Source organism: Taudactylus pleione, unplaced genomic scaffold, assembly GCF_031769625.1.
Source record: "Taudactylus pleione unplaced genomic scaffold, aTauple2 ptg000194l, whole genome shotgun sequence".
Taxonomy (NCBI): Eukaryota; Metazoa; Chordata; class Amphibia; order Anura; family Myobatrachidae; genus Taudactylus; species Taudactylus pleione.
The window spans coordinates 1,459,398-1,478,550 of record NW_028284596.1 but is presented as its reverse complement, the minus strand read 5'-3'; the positions used below and the strand labels follow the sequence as shown (position 1 = coordinate 1,478,550).

General features: G+C 46.6%; 1 protein-coding gene across 1 annotated transcript in view; it reads right to left on the bottom strand.

The window, feature by feature from the left end:
• The window catches only part of CDH16 (cadherin 16), a 186,778-nt gene extending 168,233 nt beyond the window's left edge, over positions 1 to 18,545 (bottom strand). The window contains exons 1-2 of the mRNA XM_088476787.1: positions 18,492 to 18,545; positions 2,354 to 2,434 (exon numbers count right to left, since the gene is read on the bottom strand). Coding sequence (XP_088332913.1) covers positions 2,354 to 2,434; positions 18,492 to 18,536 — 126 coding nt within the window. The 5' untranslated portion in view covers positions 18,537 to 18,545. The remainder of the gene's footprint in view (positions 1 to 2,353; positions 2,435 to 18,491) is intronic.
• Between the last annotated feature and the right edge of the window lie 608 nt (positions 18,546 to 19,153).

The following is a 19,153-nucleotide window of genomic DNA, read 5'->3' as shown; positions in this document are numbered from 1 at the left end:
ATTCTTTAGAAGGATTGACACATTACGCTCATTTCACCATAGATGAAGGACATCCATCCCCGTCCCCTTCCACCTTAATGTGTCTGGCGCATCTTATCATCCTGCAATAATGTTCGTTTCCTTCTCTTTCTTGAAGATAAACTCTGCGCCCACCCCAATGATGAGAGTTTTTACTCTGCAGGACAAAACATTTAAAAGACTTGTTGACAGTGAAATTTGCGCATTGCCGGAAAGGTTCCCTGGTCTTTTATAGTGCACACGTAGGGCCTGATTCACAATTGGACGGTGTTGCTGGCCTTGTCTACGTCGCTGCCCCCGCTCCAACCCCCCAAATGCTGCAGCAAGTCAATCACGCTGTTGCTTGGCAGATCTGCGAGCGATCTCGTAGAGGGACGCCTGCACATGTGCCAATCGGAGTAGTACGCAAACCATCAGGCAATCCCAGCTGCTTGAGAATGAGCCCCACTCTCTGTCTCTCTGCTGCTGACTCAAGACACGTGGCCTACTGGTGACCTTCTGGTTTGTAAAAAAAAAAAGAAAAGAGAACCGTCGCCGCACGTTTCCACCAGCGAGCCCGTATCTCTCGCTAGCACATGGAATGTTACAGCTTTGTTCATGAAAATTAAACTACTTTGCCAAGCGCTAATACAACAAGGTTCTGCTGCAGCCTTGAGTCCAAGGTGAAACCGCTCTGCATTTCCCACAATCCAATCACCGTAATGAAATCAGCGTCTCAGGGAATGTACTTGTCTCGGCACATGTCTGTGTTTTATCCACACAACTTTTATTGTTAAATAGTTTGACAAGGTCAGTTTGCTTTAGTGGCATCATGCGTCTTCTATAATTGTCCTCAGCGCTCGTTTCCTTTCAGTGCCTGGTAACAGGGACCTGAGAACTTCCCATCCCTGACCTCCTACATAACCGTTGTTCAATGAATATCACTGCGATTCTATAGCGGCCTCTCACGTGGCTATGCTGCACTGACACTACTCACTCACTAACACATCATGTCAAACTTCAGCATGGTAGAACAGTTGGACAATTCTGGGGGGAGATTTATCAAATCTTGGAGAGATAAAGTACCAACCAATCAGCTTCTGTCGTTTTACAGGCTGTGCTAGAAAAACGTTACGATCTGATTGGTTGCTACGGACAATTTCTACACTTTATCTCTCTCTCTCTCGAAGATTTGCTAAATCTCCCCCATGGTCATAAATCGACCACATCTACTGTCCGCAGAACTTCTTATTGGATCCTCGTCAGGCGAAGATCAGGATCGGCAGCAGTAGCGGAACACTACATTGCCGGGCACCTCAGCAAAAGTTGCAGCCATGGGCCTCATTCAGACCCACTCGCAATCGCTATGTGCTCGCAAGCAGGTCGTGCCCGCAAGCCCTGTAGCGAGTGAGAAATTCTGCTCATCTTCTGGCCCGAGACATAGGTAATTCCACCATCAATCTACCGTTTAGTTTGTGATACTACACATGACCATTTGGAACAAATTAGGTCCAAAACTTAGTACAGTAGTTAGGCAGCAACATCACAGAGTGAATCTCCCCAAGAAAGACACCGAAGTAAATTACCCTGATGAACCACTTACATACATCTGGTTCACTGTAGTGCACCTACATTCAACTGTGTATAGGTTATATAACCCTAAATCAGGAGTACTTAGGTGGTGACTGTGGGCCTGATTCAGACCCGCTCGCAAGCGATATGTGCTCGCAAGCGGGTCGATGGTTGTGCATTGCACACGAGCGGCGTGCGCAAGCCCCGGAGCGAGTGAGAAAAACACTCGCTCCGGGGCTCACTACAAACAGGGCGGCTGTCGGTGTTGATCGACAGCTCGCCCTGTTTTGTAGGCAGGGAGGGGGGGGGTGGCTGGCCAAACAGAGCAGGAAGCTCACTGGGGCTTGCAGGAACGAGACCCTACCACAAGGGTCTCTTCGCAAGCCCGATGGTCGCGTCACCCACAGCTTAACAAGCGTCCAGGAGGCCGGATTTTAAAACAAAAGCGCCCCCCCTTATTCAGAGCTCTGAATCAGGCCCCCTGTGCATTTAGTATTCATAGACCTTGATGCAACATTTGACAATATATGACAATAAGATGCTCATTACCGTGAATTAGTTTAATATTGCCCATTAAGCAAAATTTACAAAGCAGCAAAATTGCAGGTGTGCAGTTCAAATGACATTTTTCTATTTCCGTGGTGTCACATACTTATATTTAGGTCGAGATGGAACTGACTGCTATGGTGATACAGAAATGATCCTTATCGAGCCATGATTATTCTGCAGAGATAAAGTGCAGATAATAATACAGCACATTCATACTACTAAACTCTTCTCTTACCTTGGCCAAGCAGAACGGAAATGTCCCTCTATAGTTTTCCGGAACTTTTATTCTTTGTACATCAGCAAAAGAAACTGTTACCTGTACCAAATACAATAATGTACACTGTTAGAACTTAGAAGCCACACTGGCAGAGCAGTGCGGGTGTTACCCAGGCCACGCTTCCGCTACACTGACATAGCACAGGGAGTGTTATCCAGGCCACGCTCCCACTACACTGACAGAGCACAGGGAGTGTTACCCAGGCCACGGTTCCGCTACACTGACAGAGCACAGGGAGTGTTACCCAGGCCACGGTTCCGCTACACTGACAGGGCCCAGGGGGAGTTACCCAGGCCACGGTTCCTCTACACTAACAGAGCACAGGGAGTGTTACCCAGGCCACGCTCCCACTACACTGACACTGCCTTAGCGCACAGGGGGTGTTACCCAGGCCACGCTCCCGCTACAATGACACTGACTGAGCATAGGGGGTGTTACCCAGGCCACGCTCCCGCTACAATGACACTTACTGAGCACAGGGGGTGTCACCTAGGCCACGCTCCCACTACACTGACAGAGCACAGGGGGTGTTACCCAGGCCATGGTTCCGCTACACTGACAGAGCACAGGGAGTGTTACCCAGGCCACGGTTCCGCTACACTGACAAGAGCACAGGGGGTGTTACCTAGGCCACGGTTCCGCTACACTGACAGAGCACAGGGGCTGTTACCCAGGCCATGGTTCCGCTACACTGACAGGGCACAGGGGGAGTTACCCAGGTCACGCTCCCACTACACTGATAGAGCACAGGGAGTGTTACCCAGGCCACGCTCCCACTACATTGACACTGCCTTAGCGCACAGGGGGTGTTACCCAGGCCACGCTCCCGCTACAATGACACTGACTGAGCACAGGGGGTGTTACCCAGGCCATGCTCCCACTACAGTGACAGAGCACAGGGGGTGTTTGCCTACCCTCCAACATAACCTCTTCCATCAGGTACAAAATGCTCTGCTCCTAGAGGGGGTGTTAAGCAGGGCGCGGGGAAGGGGGTGTTAGGATGGGCGTGAGGGAGGAGGTGGTAGGCAGGGAGCTGGAGACGGGGTGTTAGGCAGGGTGCGGGAAAGGGGGTGTTAGACAGGGCGTGGGGAGGGGATGTTAGGTCGGGTGGGAGGAGGGGGTGTTAGGCAGGGCGCGGGGGAGGTGTTAGGCAGGATGCGGGGGTGTTAGGCAGGGTGCGGGGGAAGGGTGTTAGGCAGGGCGCGGGGAGGGGGTGTTAGGCAGGGCGCAGGGGATGGGGTGTTAGGCAGGGCGCGGGGGAGGGAGTGCTAGGCAGGGGGGTGTTAGGCAGGGCGCGGAGGAGGGGGTGTTAGGCGGGGGAGGGGGTGTTAGGCAGGGTGCGGGGCAGGGGCTGTTAGGCGGGGGAGGGGGTATTAGGTGTTAGGGCGTGGGGGAGGGGGTGTAACTGCTGCTTTGTCAGCTAATCAGTCAGACTGAGTCAGTATTACTGTGTGATGTTTGTTACTATAGCAGCAGAGAGTCCCGACATTAGCAGGAGCCTGGCACCTGCGTACACAATCCCACGAGGATGTGCTGCTACATCAGGGGGTGAGAGGAGCTGAGTCCTGATTGGAGGAGATCATCACATGCTCCTCTGACCTCCGTCCCTGCCCGCGCACAGCCTCATGGGAATGTGTACGCAGGTGCCAGGCTCCTGCTAATGTCGGGACTACGGCAGGAACTGGTGGCCGGTCAGTCAGGCAATCACTGTGGGCTCTATTTATTAACATTATTTTTACTAAAATAAAGTGAAAAAGGGTGTTTTCACACCCTTTTCACATTATTTTAGTTTCACCTGTACTTATTACAGGGCAATTGGAGTAGAATTAGTAAAATCGCGGTCGCGGGGGTGGGGCTTAGCGCCGGGGGGCGGGGCTTAGCGTCGGTGGGGGGGTAGTAGCGGTGGTCGGTCGGCGCATGCGCGGGCTCTTAGTCGCGGTATTTTTTCCGAAAATACCGCGACTAGAGTGCGGATGGGATCCGCAGGGACAGAGATTTATCGCAAGCTCTGTCCCTGCAAGGGATTTATAATAAATCCCTGTGATATTGCCTGAATTCGCAATGCGAATTCACTCGGTAATATCACACTACAATCCGCATTCAATATGCGGATTGTAGTAAATAGAGCCCCGTGTGAGGTAATTATCACATTCTGGCTTCTATGTCACCCAAAGCATTTATTCCCCCCCTTCCGGGGTCACTGCTATCCCCGCACTGCAGGCTGCCTCCTCTGTACTAATACTCATTGTGGGCAGAGGGAACCTCACAGTAATGGGTCTTCTTACCTTAGTTATTACACTATTGCACAGGTTCCCATACTCCGCCATTACTGTCCAGGTTTTAAGGATATTCATTGTTGAGCCCAGATGGCTAAATCAAATTGACTGAGGTACTAATTAAGTCACCTGTGCTCAAGCAGGGCTATCCCAATAACCTGGACTGTAATGGTGGAGGTTGTGATGTTTCCCTCTGTTCACATTGTGGGAGGAATGGCATGCTGCCCAGTGCCCACTGTCCGCTGAGAGCCCGTAAGGGCAGCATAACCCAATTATGTTATGTCTATTCATGTATTTATCTTCTTTGTATCACCTGATTATTAGTCTGTGCAATTCCACCTAGCGCAAGTATTGCTCGCCATTTTCCCCCCATTTGTCACTACCGATAACTGACATTGGGCCTGATTCAGCAGCGTACGCAATTGCAATTACATTCGCAGATTGAGCGATTGCTTAACACTGCGCGTGCACTGCGATTACGGACGCACTGAGGAAGCCATCGCAGAGTGAGTGACAGGCTGTGAGCGTTTGGGGGTGGTGACTGGGGTGGTGGTTGGAGAAAAGCAGGCGTGTGTCCGATTGAACGCCAGTTACTGGGCGTGCATAAATTAGCCACTGCGGTTGCATACGTGGCTTGAGTACTAACTGCGTGCAACGAGACTTACAGTGTCAGTAACTGGTCAGACTTGTTGTAAATGTTGCGTGACGGACCGGCGTGCGTCGATGGTACCAATGTATACACAGGACTGTGAGGTATTACAGATGTGAGATAGCAGTAGTGGGTGTCTCTATGCTGGCTGAGCTGTGGCTGATGTTACAGATGTATACACAGGGGTGTGAGGTATTACAGATGTGAGATAGCAGTAGTGGGCGTCTCTATGCTGGCTGTGCTGTGGCTGATGTTACAGATGTATACACAGGACTGTGAGGTATTACAGATGTGAGATAGCAGTAGTGGGTGTCTCTATGCTGGCTGTGCTGTGGCTGATGTTACAGATGTATACACAGGACTGTGAGGTATTACAGATGTGAGATAGCAGGAGTGGGCGTCTCTATGCCGGTTGAGCTGTGGCTGATGTTACAGATGTATACACAGGACTGTGAGGTATTACAGATGTGAGATAGCAGTAGTGGGCGTCTCTATGCTGGATGAGCTGTGGCTGATGTTACAGATGTATACACAGGACTGTGAGGTATTACAGATGTGAGATAGCAGTAGTGGGTGTCTCTATGCTGGCTGTGCTGTGGCTGATGTTACAGATGTATACACAGGACTGTGAGGTATTACAGATGTAAGATAGCAGTAGTGGGCGTCTCTATGCTGGCTGTGCTGTGGCTGATGTTACAGATGTATATACAGGACTGTGAGGTATTACAGATGTGAGAAAGCAGCAGTGAGTGTCTCTATGCTGTCTGTGCTGTGGCTGATGTTACAGATGTATACGCAGGACTGTGAGGTATTACAGATGTGAGATAGCAGTAGTGGGTGTCTCTATGCTGGCTGAGCTGTGGCTGATGTTACAGATGTATACACAGGACTGTGAGGTATTACAGATGTGAGAAAGCAGCAGTGAGTGTCTCTATGCTGTCTGTGCTGTGGCTGATGTTACAGATGTATACGCAGGACTGTGAGGTATTACAGATGTGAGATAGCAGTAGTGTGTGTCTCTATGCTGGCTGAGCTGTGGCTGATGTTACAGATGTATACACAGGACTGTGAGGTATTACAGATATGAGATAGCAGTAGTGGGTGTCTCTATGCTGGCTGTGCTGTGGCTGATGTTACAGATGTATACACAGGACTGTGAGGTGTTGCGGATGTGAGATAGCAGTAGTGGGCGTCTCTGTGCTGGCTGTGCTGTGGCTGATGTTACAGATGTATACACAGGACTGTGAGGTATTACAGATGTGAGATAGCAGTAGTGGGTGTCTCTATGCTGGCTGAGCTGTGGCTGATGTTACAGATGTATACGCAGGACTGTGAGGTATTACAGATGTGAGATAGCAGTAGTGGGTGTCTCTATGCTGGCTGTGCTGTGGCTGATGTTACAGATGTATACACAGGACTGTGAGGTATTACAGATGTGAGATAGCTGTAGTGGGTGTCTCTATGCTGGCTGAGCTGTGGCTGATGTTACAGATGTATACACAGGACTGTGAGGTATTACGGATGTGAGATTGCAGTAGTGGACGTCTCTATGCTGGCTGAGCTGTGGCTGATGTTACAGATGTATACACAGGACTGTGAGGTATTACAGATGTGAGAAAGCAGCAGTGGGTGTCTCTATGCCGGTTGAGCTGTGGCTGATGTTACAGATGTATACACAGGACTGTGAGGTATTACAGATGTGAGATAGCAGTAGTGGGCGTCTCTATGCTGGCTGTGCTGTGGCTGATGTTACTGATGTATACACAGGACTGTGAGGTATTACAGATGTCAGATAGCAGTAGTGGGTGTCTCTATGCTGGCTGTGCTGTGGCTGATGTTACAGATGTATACACAGGACTGTGAGGTATTACAGATGTGAGATAGCAGTAGTGGGTGTCTCTATGCTGGCTGTGCTGTGGCTGATGTTACAGATGTATACACAGGACTGTGAGGTATTACAGATGTGAAATAGCAGTAGTGGGCGTCTCTATGCTGGCTGAGCTGTGGCTGATGTTACAGATGTATACACAGGACTGTGAGGTATTACAGATGTGAGATAGCAGTAGTGGGTGTCTCTATACTGGTTGAGCTGTGGCTGATGTTACAGATGTATACACAGGACTGTGAGGTATTACGGATGTGAGATTGCAGTAGTGGACGTCTCTATGCTGGCTGAGCTGTGGCTGATGTTACAGATGTATACACAGGACTGTGAGGTATTACAGATGTGAGAAAGCAGCAGTGGGCGTCTCTATGCCGGTTGACCTGTGGCTGATGTTACAGATGTATACACAGGACTGTGAGGTATTACAGATGTGAGATAGCAGTAGTGGGCGTCTCTATGCTGGCTGTGCTGTGGCTGATGTTACAGATGTATACGCAGGACTGTGAGGTATTACAGATGTGAGATAGCAGTAGTGGGCGTCTCTATGCTGGCTGTGCTGTGGCTGATGTTACAGATGTATACACAGGACTGTGAGGTATTACAGATGTGAGATAGCAGTAGTGGGCGTCTCTATGCTGGCTGAGCTGTGGCTGATGTTACAGATGTATACACAGGACTGTGAGGTATTACAGATGTGAGATAGCTGTAGTGGGTGTCTCTATGCTGGCTGAGCTGTGGCTGATGTTACAGATGTATACACAGGACTGTGAGGTATTACGGATGTGAGATTGCAGTAGTGGACGTCTCTATGCTGGCTGAGCTGTGGCTGATGTTACAGATGTATACACAGGACTGTGAGGTATTACAGATGTGAGAAAGCAACAGTGGGTGTCTCTATGCCGGTTGAGCTGTGGCTGATGTTACAGATGTATACACAGGACTGTGAGGTATTACAGATGTGAGATAGCAGTAGTGGGCGTCTCTATGCTGGCTGTGCTGTGGCTGATGTTACTGATGTATACACAGGACTGTGAGGTATTACAGATGTCAGATAGCAGTAGTGGGTGTCTCTATGCTGGCTGTGCTGTGGCTGATGTTACAGATGTATACACAGGACTGTGAGGTATTACAGATGTGAGATAGCAGTAGTGGGTGTCTCTATGCTGGCTGTGCTGTGGCTGATGTTACAGATGTATACACAGGACTGTGAGGTATTACAGATGTGAGATAGCAGTAGTGGGCGTCTCTATGCTGGCTGAGCTGTGGCTGATGTTACAGATGTATACACAGGACTGTGAGGTATTACAGATGTGAGATAGCAGTAGTGGGTGTCTCTATACTGGTTGAGCTGTGGCTGATGTTACAGATGTATACACAGGACTGTGAGGTATTACGGATGTGAGATTGCAGTAGTGGACGTCTCTATGCTGGCTGAGCTGTGGCTGATGTTACAGATGTATACACAGGACTGTGAGGTATTACAGATGTGAGAAAGCAGCAGTGGGCGTCTCTATGCCGGTTGACCTGTGGCTGATGTTACAGATGTATACACAGGACTGTGAGGTATTACAGATGTGAGATAGCAGTAGTGGGCGTCTCTATGCTGGCTGTGCTGTGGCTGATGTTACAGATGTATACGCAGGACTGTGAGGTATTACAGATGTGAGATAGCAGTAGTGGGCGTCTCTATGCTGGCTGTGCTGTGGCTGATGTTACAGATGTATACACAGGACTGTGAGGTATTACAGATGTGAGATAGCAGTAGTGGGCGTCTCTATGCTGGCTGAGCTGTGGCTGATGTTACAGATGTATACACAGGACTGTGAGGTATTACAGATGTGAGATAGCTGTAGTGGGTGTCTCTATGCTGGCTGAGCTGTGGCTGATGTTACAGATGTATACACAGGACTGTGAGGTATTACGGATGTGAGATTGCAGTAGTGGACGTCTCTATGCTGGCTGAGCTGTGGCTGATGTTACAGATGTATACACAGGACTGTGAGGTATTACAGATGTGAGAAAGCAGCAGTGGGTGTCTCTATGCCGGTTGAGCTGTGGCTGATGTTACAGATGTATACACAGGACTGTGAGGTATTACAGATGTGAGATAGCAGTAGTGGGCGTCTCTATGCTGGCTGTGCTGTGGCTGATGTTACTGATGTATACACAGGACTGTGAGGTATTACAGATGTCAGATAGCAGTAGTGGGTGTCTCTATGCTGGCTGTGCTGTGGCTGATGTTACAGATGTATACACAGGACTGTGAGGTATTACAGATGTGAGATAGCAGTAGTGGGTGTCTCTATGCTGGCTGTGCTGTGGCTGATGTTACAGATGTATACACAGGACTGTGAGGTATTACAGATGTGAGATAGCAGTAGTGGGCGTCTCTATGCTGGCTGAGCTGTGGCTGATGTTACAGATGTATACACAGGACTGTGAGGTATTACAGATGTGAGATAGCAGTAGTGGGTGTCTCTATGCTGGTTGAGCTGTGGCTGATGTTACAGATGTATACACAGGACTGTGAGGTATTACGGATGTGAGATTGCAGTAGTGGACGTCTCTATGCTGGCTGAGCTGTGGCTGATGTTACAGATGTATACACAGGACTGTGAGGTATTACAGATGTGAGAAAGCAGCAGTGGGCGTCTCTATGCCGGTTGAGCTGTGGCTGATGTTACAGATGTATACACAGGACTGTGAGGTATTACAGATGTGAGATAGCAGTAGTGGGTGTCTCTATGCTGGCTGTGCTGTGGCTGATGTTACAGATGTATACGCAGGACTGTGAGGTATTACAGATGTGAGATAGCAGTAGTGGGCGTCTCTATGCTGGCTGTGCTGTGGCTGATGTTACAGATGTATACACAGGACTGTGAGGTATTACAGATGTGAGATAGCAGTAGTGGGCGTCTCTATGCTGGCTGAGCTGTGGCTGATGTTACAGATGTATACACAGGACTGTGAGGTATTACAGATGTGAGATAGCTGTAGTGGGTGTCTCTATGCTGGCTGAGCTGTGGCTGATGTTACAGATGTATACACAGGACTGTGAGGTATTACGGATGTGAGATTGCAGTAGTGGACGTCTCTATGCTGGCTGAGCTGTGGCTGATGTTACAGATGTATACACAGGACTGTGAGGTATTACAGATGTGAGAAAGCAGCAGTGGGTGTCTCTATGCCGGTTGAGCTGTGGCTGATGTTACAGATGTATACACAGGACTGTGAGGTATTACAGATGTGAGATAGCAGTAGTGGGCGTCTCTATGCTGGCTGTGCTGTGGCTGATGTTACTGATGTATACACAGGACTGTGAGGTATTACAGATGTGAGATAGCAGTAGTGGGTGTCTCTATGCTGGCTGTGCTGTGGCTGGTGTTACAGATGTATACACAGGACTGTGAGGTATTACAGATGTGAGATAGCAGTAGTGGGTGTCTCTATGCTGGCTGTGCTGTGGCTGATGTTACAGATGTATACACAGGACTGTGAGGTATTACAGATGTGAGATAGCAGTAGTGGGTGTCTCTATGCTGGCTGTGCTGTGGCTGATGTTACAGATGTATACACAGGACTGTGAGGTATTACAGATGTGAGATAGCAGTAGTGGGCGTCTCTATGCTGGCTGAGCTGTGGCTGATGTTACAGATGTATACACAGGACTGTGAGGTATTACAGATGTGAAATAGCAGTAGTGGGTGTCTCTATACTGGTTGAGCTGTGGCTGATGTTACAGATGTATACGCAGGACTGTGAGGTATTACAGATGTGAGATAGCAGTAGTGGGTGTCTCTATGCTGGCTGTGCTGTGGCTGATGTTACAGATGTATACACAGGACTGTGAGGTATTACAGATGTGAGATTGCAGTAGTGGACGTCTCTATGCTGGCTGAGCTGTGGCTGATGTTACAGATGTATACACAGGACTGTGAGATATTACAGATGTGAGAAAGCAGCAGTGGGCGTCTCTATGCCGGTTGAGCTGTGGCTGATGTTACAGATGTATACACAGGACTGTGAGGTATTACAGATGTGAGATAGCAGTAGTGGGCGTCTCTATGCTGGCTGTGCTGTGGCTGATGTTACTGATGTATACACAGGACTGTGAGGTATTACAGATGTCAGATAGCAGCAGTGGGTGTCTCTATGCTGGCTGTGCTGTGGCTGATGTTACAGATGTATACACAGGACTGTGAGGTATTACAGATGTGAGATAGCAGTAGTGGGTGTCTCTATGCTGGCTGTGCTGTGGCTGATGTTACAGATGTATACACAGGACTGTGAGGTATTACAGATGTGAGATAGCAGTAGTGGGCGTCTCTATGCTGGCTGAGCTGTGGCTGATGTTACAGATGTATACACAGGACTGTGAGGTATTACAGATGTGAGATAGCTGTAGTGGGTGTCTCTATGCTGGCTGAGCTGTGGCTGATGTTACAGATGTATACACAGGACTGTGAGGTATTACGGATGTGAGATTGCAGTAGTGGACGTCTCTATGCTGGCTGAGCTGTGGCTGATGTTACAGATGTATACACAGGACTGTGAGGTATTACAGATGTGAGAAAGCAGCAGTGGGTGTCTCTATGCCGGTTGAGCTGTGGCTGATGTTACAGATGTATACACAGGACTGTGAGGTATTACAGATGTGAGATAGCAGTAGTGGGCGTCTCTATGCTGGCTGTGCTGTGGCTGATGTTACTGATGTATACACACGACTGTGAGGTATTACAGATGTCAGATAGCAGTAGTGGGTGTCTCTATGCTGGCTGTGCTGTGGCTGATGTTACAGATGTATACACAGGACTGTGAGGTATTACAGATGTGAGATAGCAGTAGTGGGTGTCTCTATGCTGGCTGTGCTGTGGCTGATGTTACAGATGTATACACAGGACTGTGAGGTATTACAGATGTGAGATAGCAGTAGTGGGCGTCTCTATGCTGGCTGAGCTGTGGCTGATGTTACAGATGTATACACAGGACTGTGAGGTATTACAGATGTGAGATAGCAGTAGTGGGTGTCTCTATACTGGTTGAGCTGTGGCTGATGTTACAGATGTATACACAGGACTGTGAGGTATTACGGATGTGAGATTGCAGTAGTGGACGTCTCTATGCTGGCTGAGCTGTGGCTGATGTTACAGATGTATACACAGGACTGTGAGGTATTACAGATGTGAGAAAGCAGCAGTGGGCGTCTCTATGCCGGTTGAGCTGTGGCTGATGTTACAGATGTATACACAGGACTGTGAGGTATTACAGATGTGAGATAGCAGTAGTGGGCGTCTCTATGCTGGCTGTGCTGTGGCTGATGTTACAGATGTATACGCAGGACTGTGAGGTATTACAGATGTGAGATAGCAGTAGTGGGCATCTCTATGCTGGCTGTGCTGTGGCTGATGTTACAGATGTATACACAGGACTGTGAGGTATTACAGATGTGAGATAGCAGTAGTGGGCGTCTCTATGCTGGCTGAGCTGTGGCTGATGTTACAGATGTATACACAGGACTGTGAGGTATTACAGATGTGAGATAGCTGTAGTGGGTGTCTCTATGCTGGCTGAGCTGTGGCTGATGTTACAGATGTATACACAGGACTGTGAGGTATTACGGATGTGAGATTGCAGTAGTGGACGTCTCTATGCTGGCTGAGCTGTGGCTGATGTTACAGATGTATACACAGGACTGTGAGGTATTACAGATGTGAGAAAGCAGCAGTGGGTGTCTCTATGCCGGTTGAGCTGTGGCTGATGTTACAGATGTATACACAGGACTGTGAGGTATTACAGATGTGAGATAGCAGTAGTGGGCGTCTCTATGCTGGCTGTGCTGTGGCTGATGTTACTGATGTATACACAGGACTGTGAGGTATTACAGATGTCAGATAGCAGTAGTGGGTGTCTCTATGCTGGCTGTGCTGTGGCTGATGTTACAGATGTATACACAGGACTGTGAGGTATTACAGATGTGAGATAGCAGTAGTGGGCGTCTCTATGCTGGCTGAGCTGTGGCTGATGTTACAGATGTATACACAGGACTGTGAGGTATTACAGATGTGAGATAGCAGTAGTGGGTGTCTCTATACTGGTTGAGCTGTGGCTGATGTTACAGATGTATACACAGGACTGTGAGGTATTACGGATGTGAGATTGCAGTAGTGGACGTCTCTATGCTGGCTGAGCTGTGGCTGATCTTACAGATGTATACACAGGACTGTGAGGTATTACAGATGTGAGAAAGCAGCAGTGGGCGTCTCTATGCCGGTTGAGCTGTGGCTGATGTTACAGATGTATACACAGGACTGTGAGGTATTACAGATGTGAGATAGCAGTAGTGGGCGTCTCTATGCTGGCTGTGCTGTGGCTGATGTTACAGATGTATACGCAGGACTGTGAGGTATTACAGATGTGAGATAGCAGTAGTGGGCGTCTCTATGCTGGCTGTGCTGTGGCTGATGTTACAGATGTATACACAGGACTGTGAGGTATTACAGATGTGAGATAGCAGTAGTGGGCGTCTCTATGCTGGCTGAGCTGTGGCTGATGTTACAGATGTATACACAGGACTGTGAGGTATTACAGATGTGAGATAGCTGTAGTGGGTGTCTCTATGCTGGCTGAGCTGTGGCTGATGTTACAGATGTATACACAGGACTGTGAGGTATTACGGATGTGAGATTGCAGTAGTGGACGTCTCTATGCTGGCTGAGCTGTGGCTGATGTTACAGATGTATACACAGGACTGTGAGGTATTACAGATGTGAGAAAGCAGCAGTGGGTGTCTCTATGCCGGTTGAGCTGTGGCTGATGTTACAGATGTATACACAGGACTGTGAGGTATTACAGATGTGAGATAGCAGTAGTGGGCGTCTCTATGCTGGCTGTGCTGTGGCTGATGTTACTGATGTATACACAGGACTGTGAGGTATTACAGATGTGAGATAGCAGTAGTGGGTGTCTCTATGCTGGCTGTGCTGTGGCTGGTGTTACAGATGTATACACAGGACTGTGAGGTATTACAGATGTGAGATAGCAGTAGTGGGTGTCTCTATGCTGGCTGTGCTGTGGCTGATGTTACAGATGTATACACAGGACTGTGAGGTATTACAGATGTGAGATAGCAGTAGTGGGTGTCTCTATGCTGGCTGTGCTGTGGCTGATGTTACAGATGTATACACAGGACTGTGAGGTATTACAGATGTGAGATAGCAGTAGTGGGCGTCTCTATGCTGGCTGAGCTGTGGCTGATGTTACAGATGTATACACAGGACTGTGAGGTATTACAGATGTGAGATAGCAGTAGTGGGTGTCTCTATACTGGTTGAGCTGTGGCTGATGTTACAGATGTATACACAGGACTGTGAGGTATTACAGATGTGAGATAGCAGTAGTGGGCGTCTCTATGCTGGATTAGCGGTGGCTGATGGTACTGATGTATACACAGGACTGTGAGGTATTACAGATGTGAGAAAGCAGCAGTGGGCGTTTCTATGCCGGATGAGCTATGGACGGCATTAGCATACATTCGCAACTGCGTTCCGTGCGAATTCGCAGTTGCGTACGCAATAGTGATCCGTACTGTATCAGCCCTATTGTACTTATATTTGTGACCATGTGACATTGTATATTTGTGACAATGTATATGTGACTTTATATATATGTGACCATATGAGACGCTGTATATGTGTCTTTGGATATAAGAGATGATGTATGTATGTGACAATGTATGTCTGTGACCATGTATATTTGACTATGTAATATATATGTGATAATGTCTATATGTGACCATCTATATATGTGTGACAATGTCTATGTTACCATGTGACATTGTGTATTTGTGACTTTGTATATACGTGACCATATGAGATGATGTATGTGTGACTTTGGATATATGAAATGATGTATATATGTGACCATGTATATATGTGTGACAATGTATATGCGACAATTTATATATGTGAGCATGTATATATGACAATGCATATATGTGATGATGTATATATGTGAGCATGTATATTTGACAACGTATATATGTAATGACGTATATATGAGACAATCTATATGTGATGACGTATATATGTGATCATGTATATATGTGATGACATATATATGTGAGCATGTATATGTGACAACGTATATATGTGAACATGTATATGTGACAATGTATATATGTGATGACATATATATGTGAGCATGTGCATTTGACAATGTATATAATATATATGTGATGACCTATATATGTGACAATGTATATATGTGATGACATATATATGTGAGCATGTGCATTTGACAATGTATATATGTGATGACCTATATATGTGACCATGTATATATGTGAGCATGTATATGTGACAATGCATATATGTGATGACGTATACATATGACGATGTATATATGTGATGACGTATATATGTGAGCATGTATATGTGACAATGTATATATGTGATGACGTATATATGTGACAATCTATATATGTAATGACGTATATATGTGAGCATGTATATGTGAGAATGTATATATGTGATCATGTATATATGTGATGACATATATATGTGAGCATGTATATGTGACAACGTATATATGTGAACATGTATATATGTGATGACGTATATATGTGAGCATGTATGTGACAATGTATATATGTGATGACGTATATATGTGACAATCTATATATGTGATCATGTATATATGTGATGTATATATGTGAGCATGTATATGTGACAATGTATATATGTGATGACGTGTATATGTGACAATGTATATATGTGATGACGTATATATGTGACGATGTATATATGTGACAATGTATATATGTGATGACGTATATATGTGAGCATGTATATGTGACAATGTATATATGTGACAATGCATATATGTGATGACGTATATATGTGAGCATGTATATATGTGATGACGTATATATGTGAGCATGTATATGTGACAATGTATATATGTGATGACGTATATGTGACCATGTATATATGTGACAATGCATATATGTGATGACGTATATATGTGAGCATGTATATGTGACAATGCATATACAGTGGGGCAAAGAAGTATTTGGACAACCACCGATTGTGCAAGTTGTTGCACTGTAAAAGATGAGAGAGGTCTGTAATTCCCATCATAGGTACACTTCAACTGTGAGAGACAGAATCAGAACAAAAAATTCCAGAAATCACATTGTATGAATTTGAAACAATTTATTTGTATATTCTTGCGGAAAATAAATATTTGGACACCTACCAACCAGTAAGAATTCTGGCTTTCACAGACCTGTTACTTCTTCTTTAGGAAGCTCATCTATCCTCCACTCGTTACCTGTATTAATGGCACCTGTTTGAACTGGTTAACTGTATAAAAGACACCTGTCCACACCCTCAAACAGTCAGACTGCAACCTCTCTACCATGGCCAAGACCAGAGAGCTGTCTAAGGACACCAGGGACAAAATTGTAGACCTGCACAAGGCTGGGATGAGCTACTCGACAATGGGCAAGCAGCTTGGTGAGAAGAGATCAACTGTTGGCGCAATTATTAAAAAATGGAAGAAATACAAGATCACTGACAATCTCCCTTGACCAGGGGCTCCATGCAAGATTTCACCTCGTGGGGTATCAATGATCTTGAGAACGGTGAGGGATCAGCCCAGAACTACACAGGGGGACCTGGTCAATGACCTCAAGAGAGCTGGGACCGCAGTCACAAAGGTTACCATTAGTAACACACTACGTCGTCATGGATTCAAATCCTCCAGCGCCCGAAAGGTCCCCCTGCTTAAGCCAGCAAATGTCCAGACCCGTCTAAAGTTTGCCCGTGACCATCTGGATGATCCAGAGGAGGATTGGGAGAATGTCATGTGGTCAGATGAGACCAAAATAGAACTTTTTGGTATAAACTCCACATGCCGTGTTTGGAGGGAGAAGAATGAAGAGTGGCATCCCAAAAACACTATACCCACTGTGAAGCATGGGGGTGGAAACATCATTCTTTGGGGATGCTTTTCTGCAAAGGGGACAGGACGACTGATCCGTATTACGGTGAGGATGAATGGGGCCATGTATCGTGACATTTTGGGGAAAAACCTCCTTCCCTCAGTAAGAGCATTGAAGATGCAAATGTTCCAGCATGACAATGACCCCAAACACACCGCCCGGGCAACTAAGGAGTGGCTCCGTAAGAAGCATTTTAAGGTCCTGGATTGGCCTAGTCAGTCTCCAGACCTCAACCCAATAGAAATTCTGTGGAGGGAGTTGAAAGTCCGTGTTGCCTGGCGACAGCCCCAAAACATGACACATCTAGAGAAGATCTGCATTGAAGAGTAGGCCAAAATACCTGCTGCAGTGTATGCAAACCTGGTCAAGAACTACAGGAAACGTTTGACCTCTGTAATTGCCAACCGAGGTTACTTTACAAAGTATTGAGTTAAACTTTTTGATTGTCCAAATATTTTTTTTCAGAAAGAATATACAAATAAATTGTTTAAAAATCATGCAATGTGATTTCCGGTATTTTTTGTTCTGATTCTGTCTCTCACAGTTGAAGTGTACCTATGATGGAAATTACAGACCTCTCTCATCTTTTAAAGTGCAACAACTTGCACAATACGTGGCTGTCCAAATACTTTTTGCCCCACTGTATGTGATGACGTATATATGTGACAATGCATATATATGATGACGTATATATGTGATCATGTCTATGTGACAATGTATATATGTGATGACGTGTATATGTGACCATGTATATATGTGACAATGTATATGTGAAAACACTCAGTTGCAGAGGAAGAATGTCCACAGTTTTCATGTGCAGCCATCTATTGTCTGCAAGATTTGCCGGCATGCCTATGAGACTAAAATGCCTATGGCTCTGTGCAAACACATGCAAGATGCGCTCCGCAAATGTGCGTATGTCCAATCAGCATCAGGCGCAAAAGCCTCTGCACTATACAAATGGCCATGTACAGCGCGGAATGTAAGATTTATATTCATTATATATAATGACGGGGCTTGTAGTGGACAGTAATGTGCAGAAGGGGCTCATATACCGATGTTAATATTGGTTTTATTTATGTGTTCTGAACTGTAGTATTAAATAAGACATATTATACATTATACTTAGCTTGCAACATCTAAAACAGCGACATTTTGGACAAAAGAAGCACCGCCCCTGATGTGCCCAAACCACACCCATATCCAGACTAAGCGACGCCCACTCTGATATTACACACATCTTTTGGGACTGAGAATAAGAACCATTGGACAGTATTCATTACCTGAATGGTGGCAGAAAGGACGGCAATGAGGCAGAAGTGTTTCATCCTACGACAACTCTGTAAAAATAAATTAACTTTAATTTCATATACAGCTGTCATTGGGGGGGAACTCAATTCAAAGCGATGATGAATAGTCCAGGGAGGGAGCTCCCGAAGTTATTCAATTCACCCTGCTGTTTGGTCGGGCTAAAGGATTTCTTCTCGCACATCCCCCTGGGGACGCGAGGAGAAATTCCGACAAAAGTGCCAGCCGCACGGTTGTTTTCCGGCTTAGCGCGGCGCTAACAGCCTCGCGGATGGCACTTTAGTCGAAGAATGCCGGTCACCGTGGCTAAACACCCGGCTTAAGTCGCGAGAACGGAGTTCTCCGACTTAACAGCACACTGAATTGAATAGCTCCGGGGGCTCCCACCTGGGGCTATTCAGCATCGCGCTGAATTGAATTCCGCCCATTGTTATATAAAATTATACCATCACCTTTCCTTTATCTTACTTAACATCCAGGTTGCTTATTTAATAATCTATATAATAATCCTCTAAGGTTTGTCCCATCTCCTACATACATACGGAGCGGGAGCTAAGGCACGCACGTGCCCCTCCAACGGCTGCATTGCTACAGCGACAGGACAAACCCTAGCAGGAGAGGGTTTGCTCATCAATTG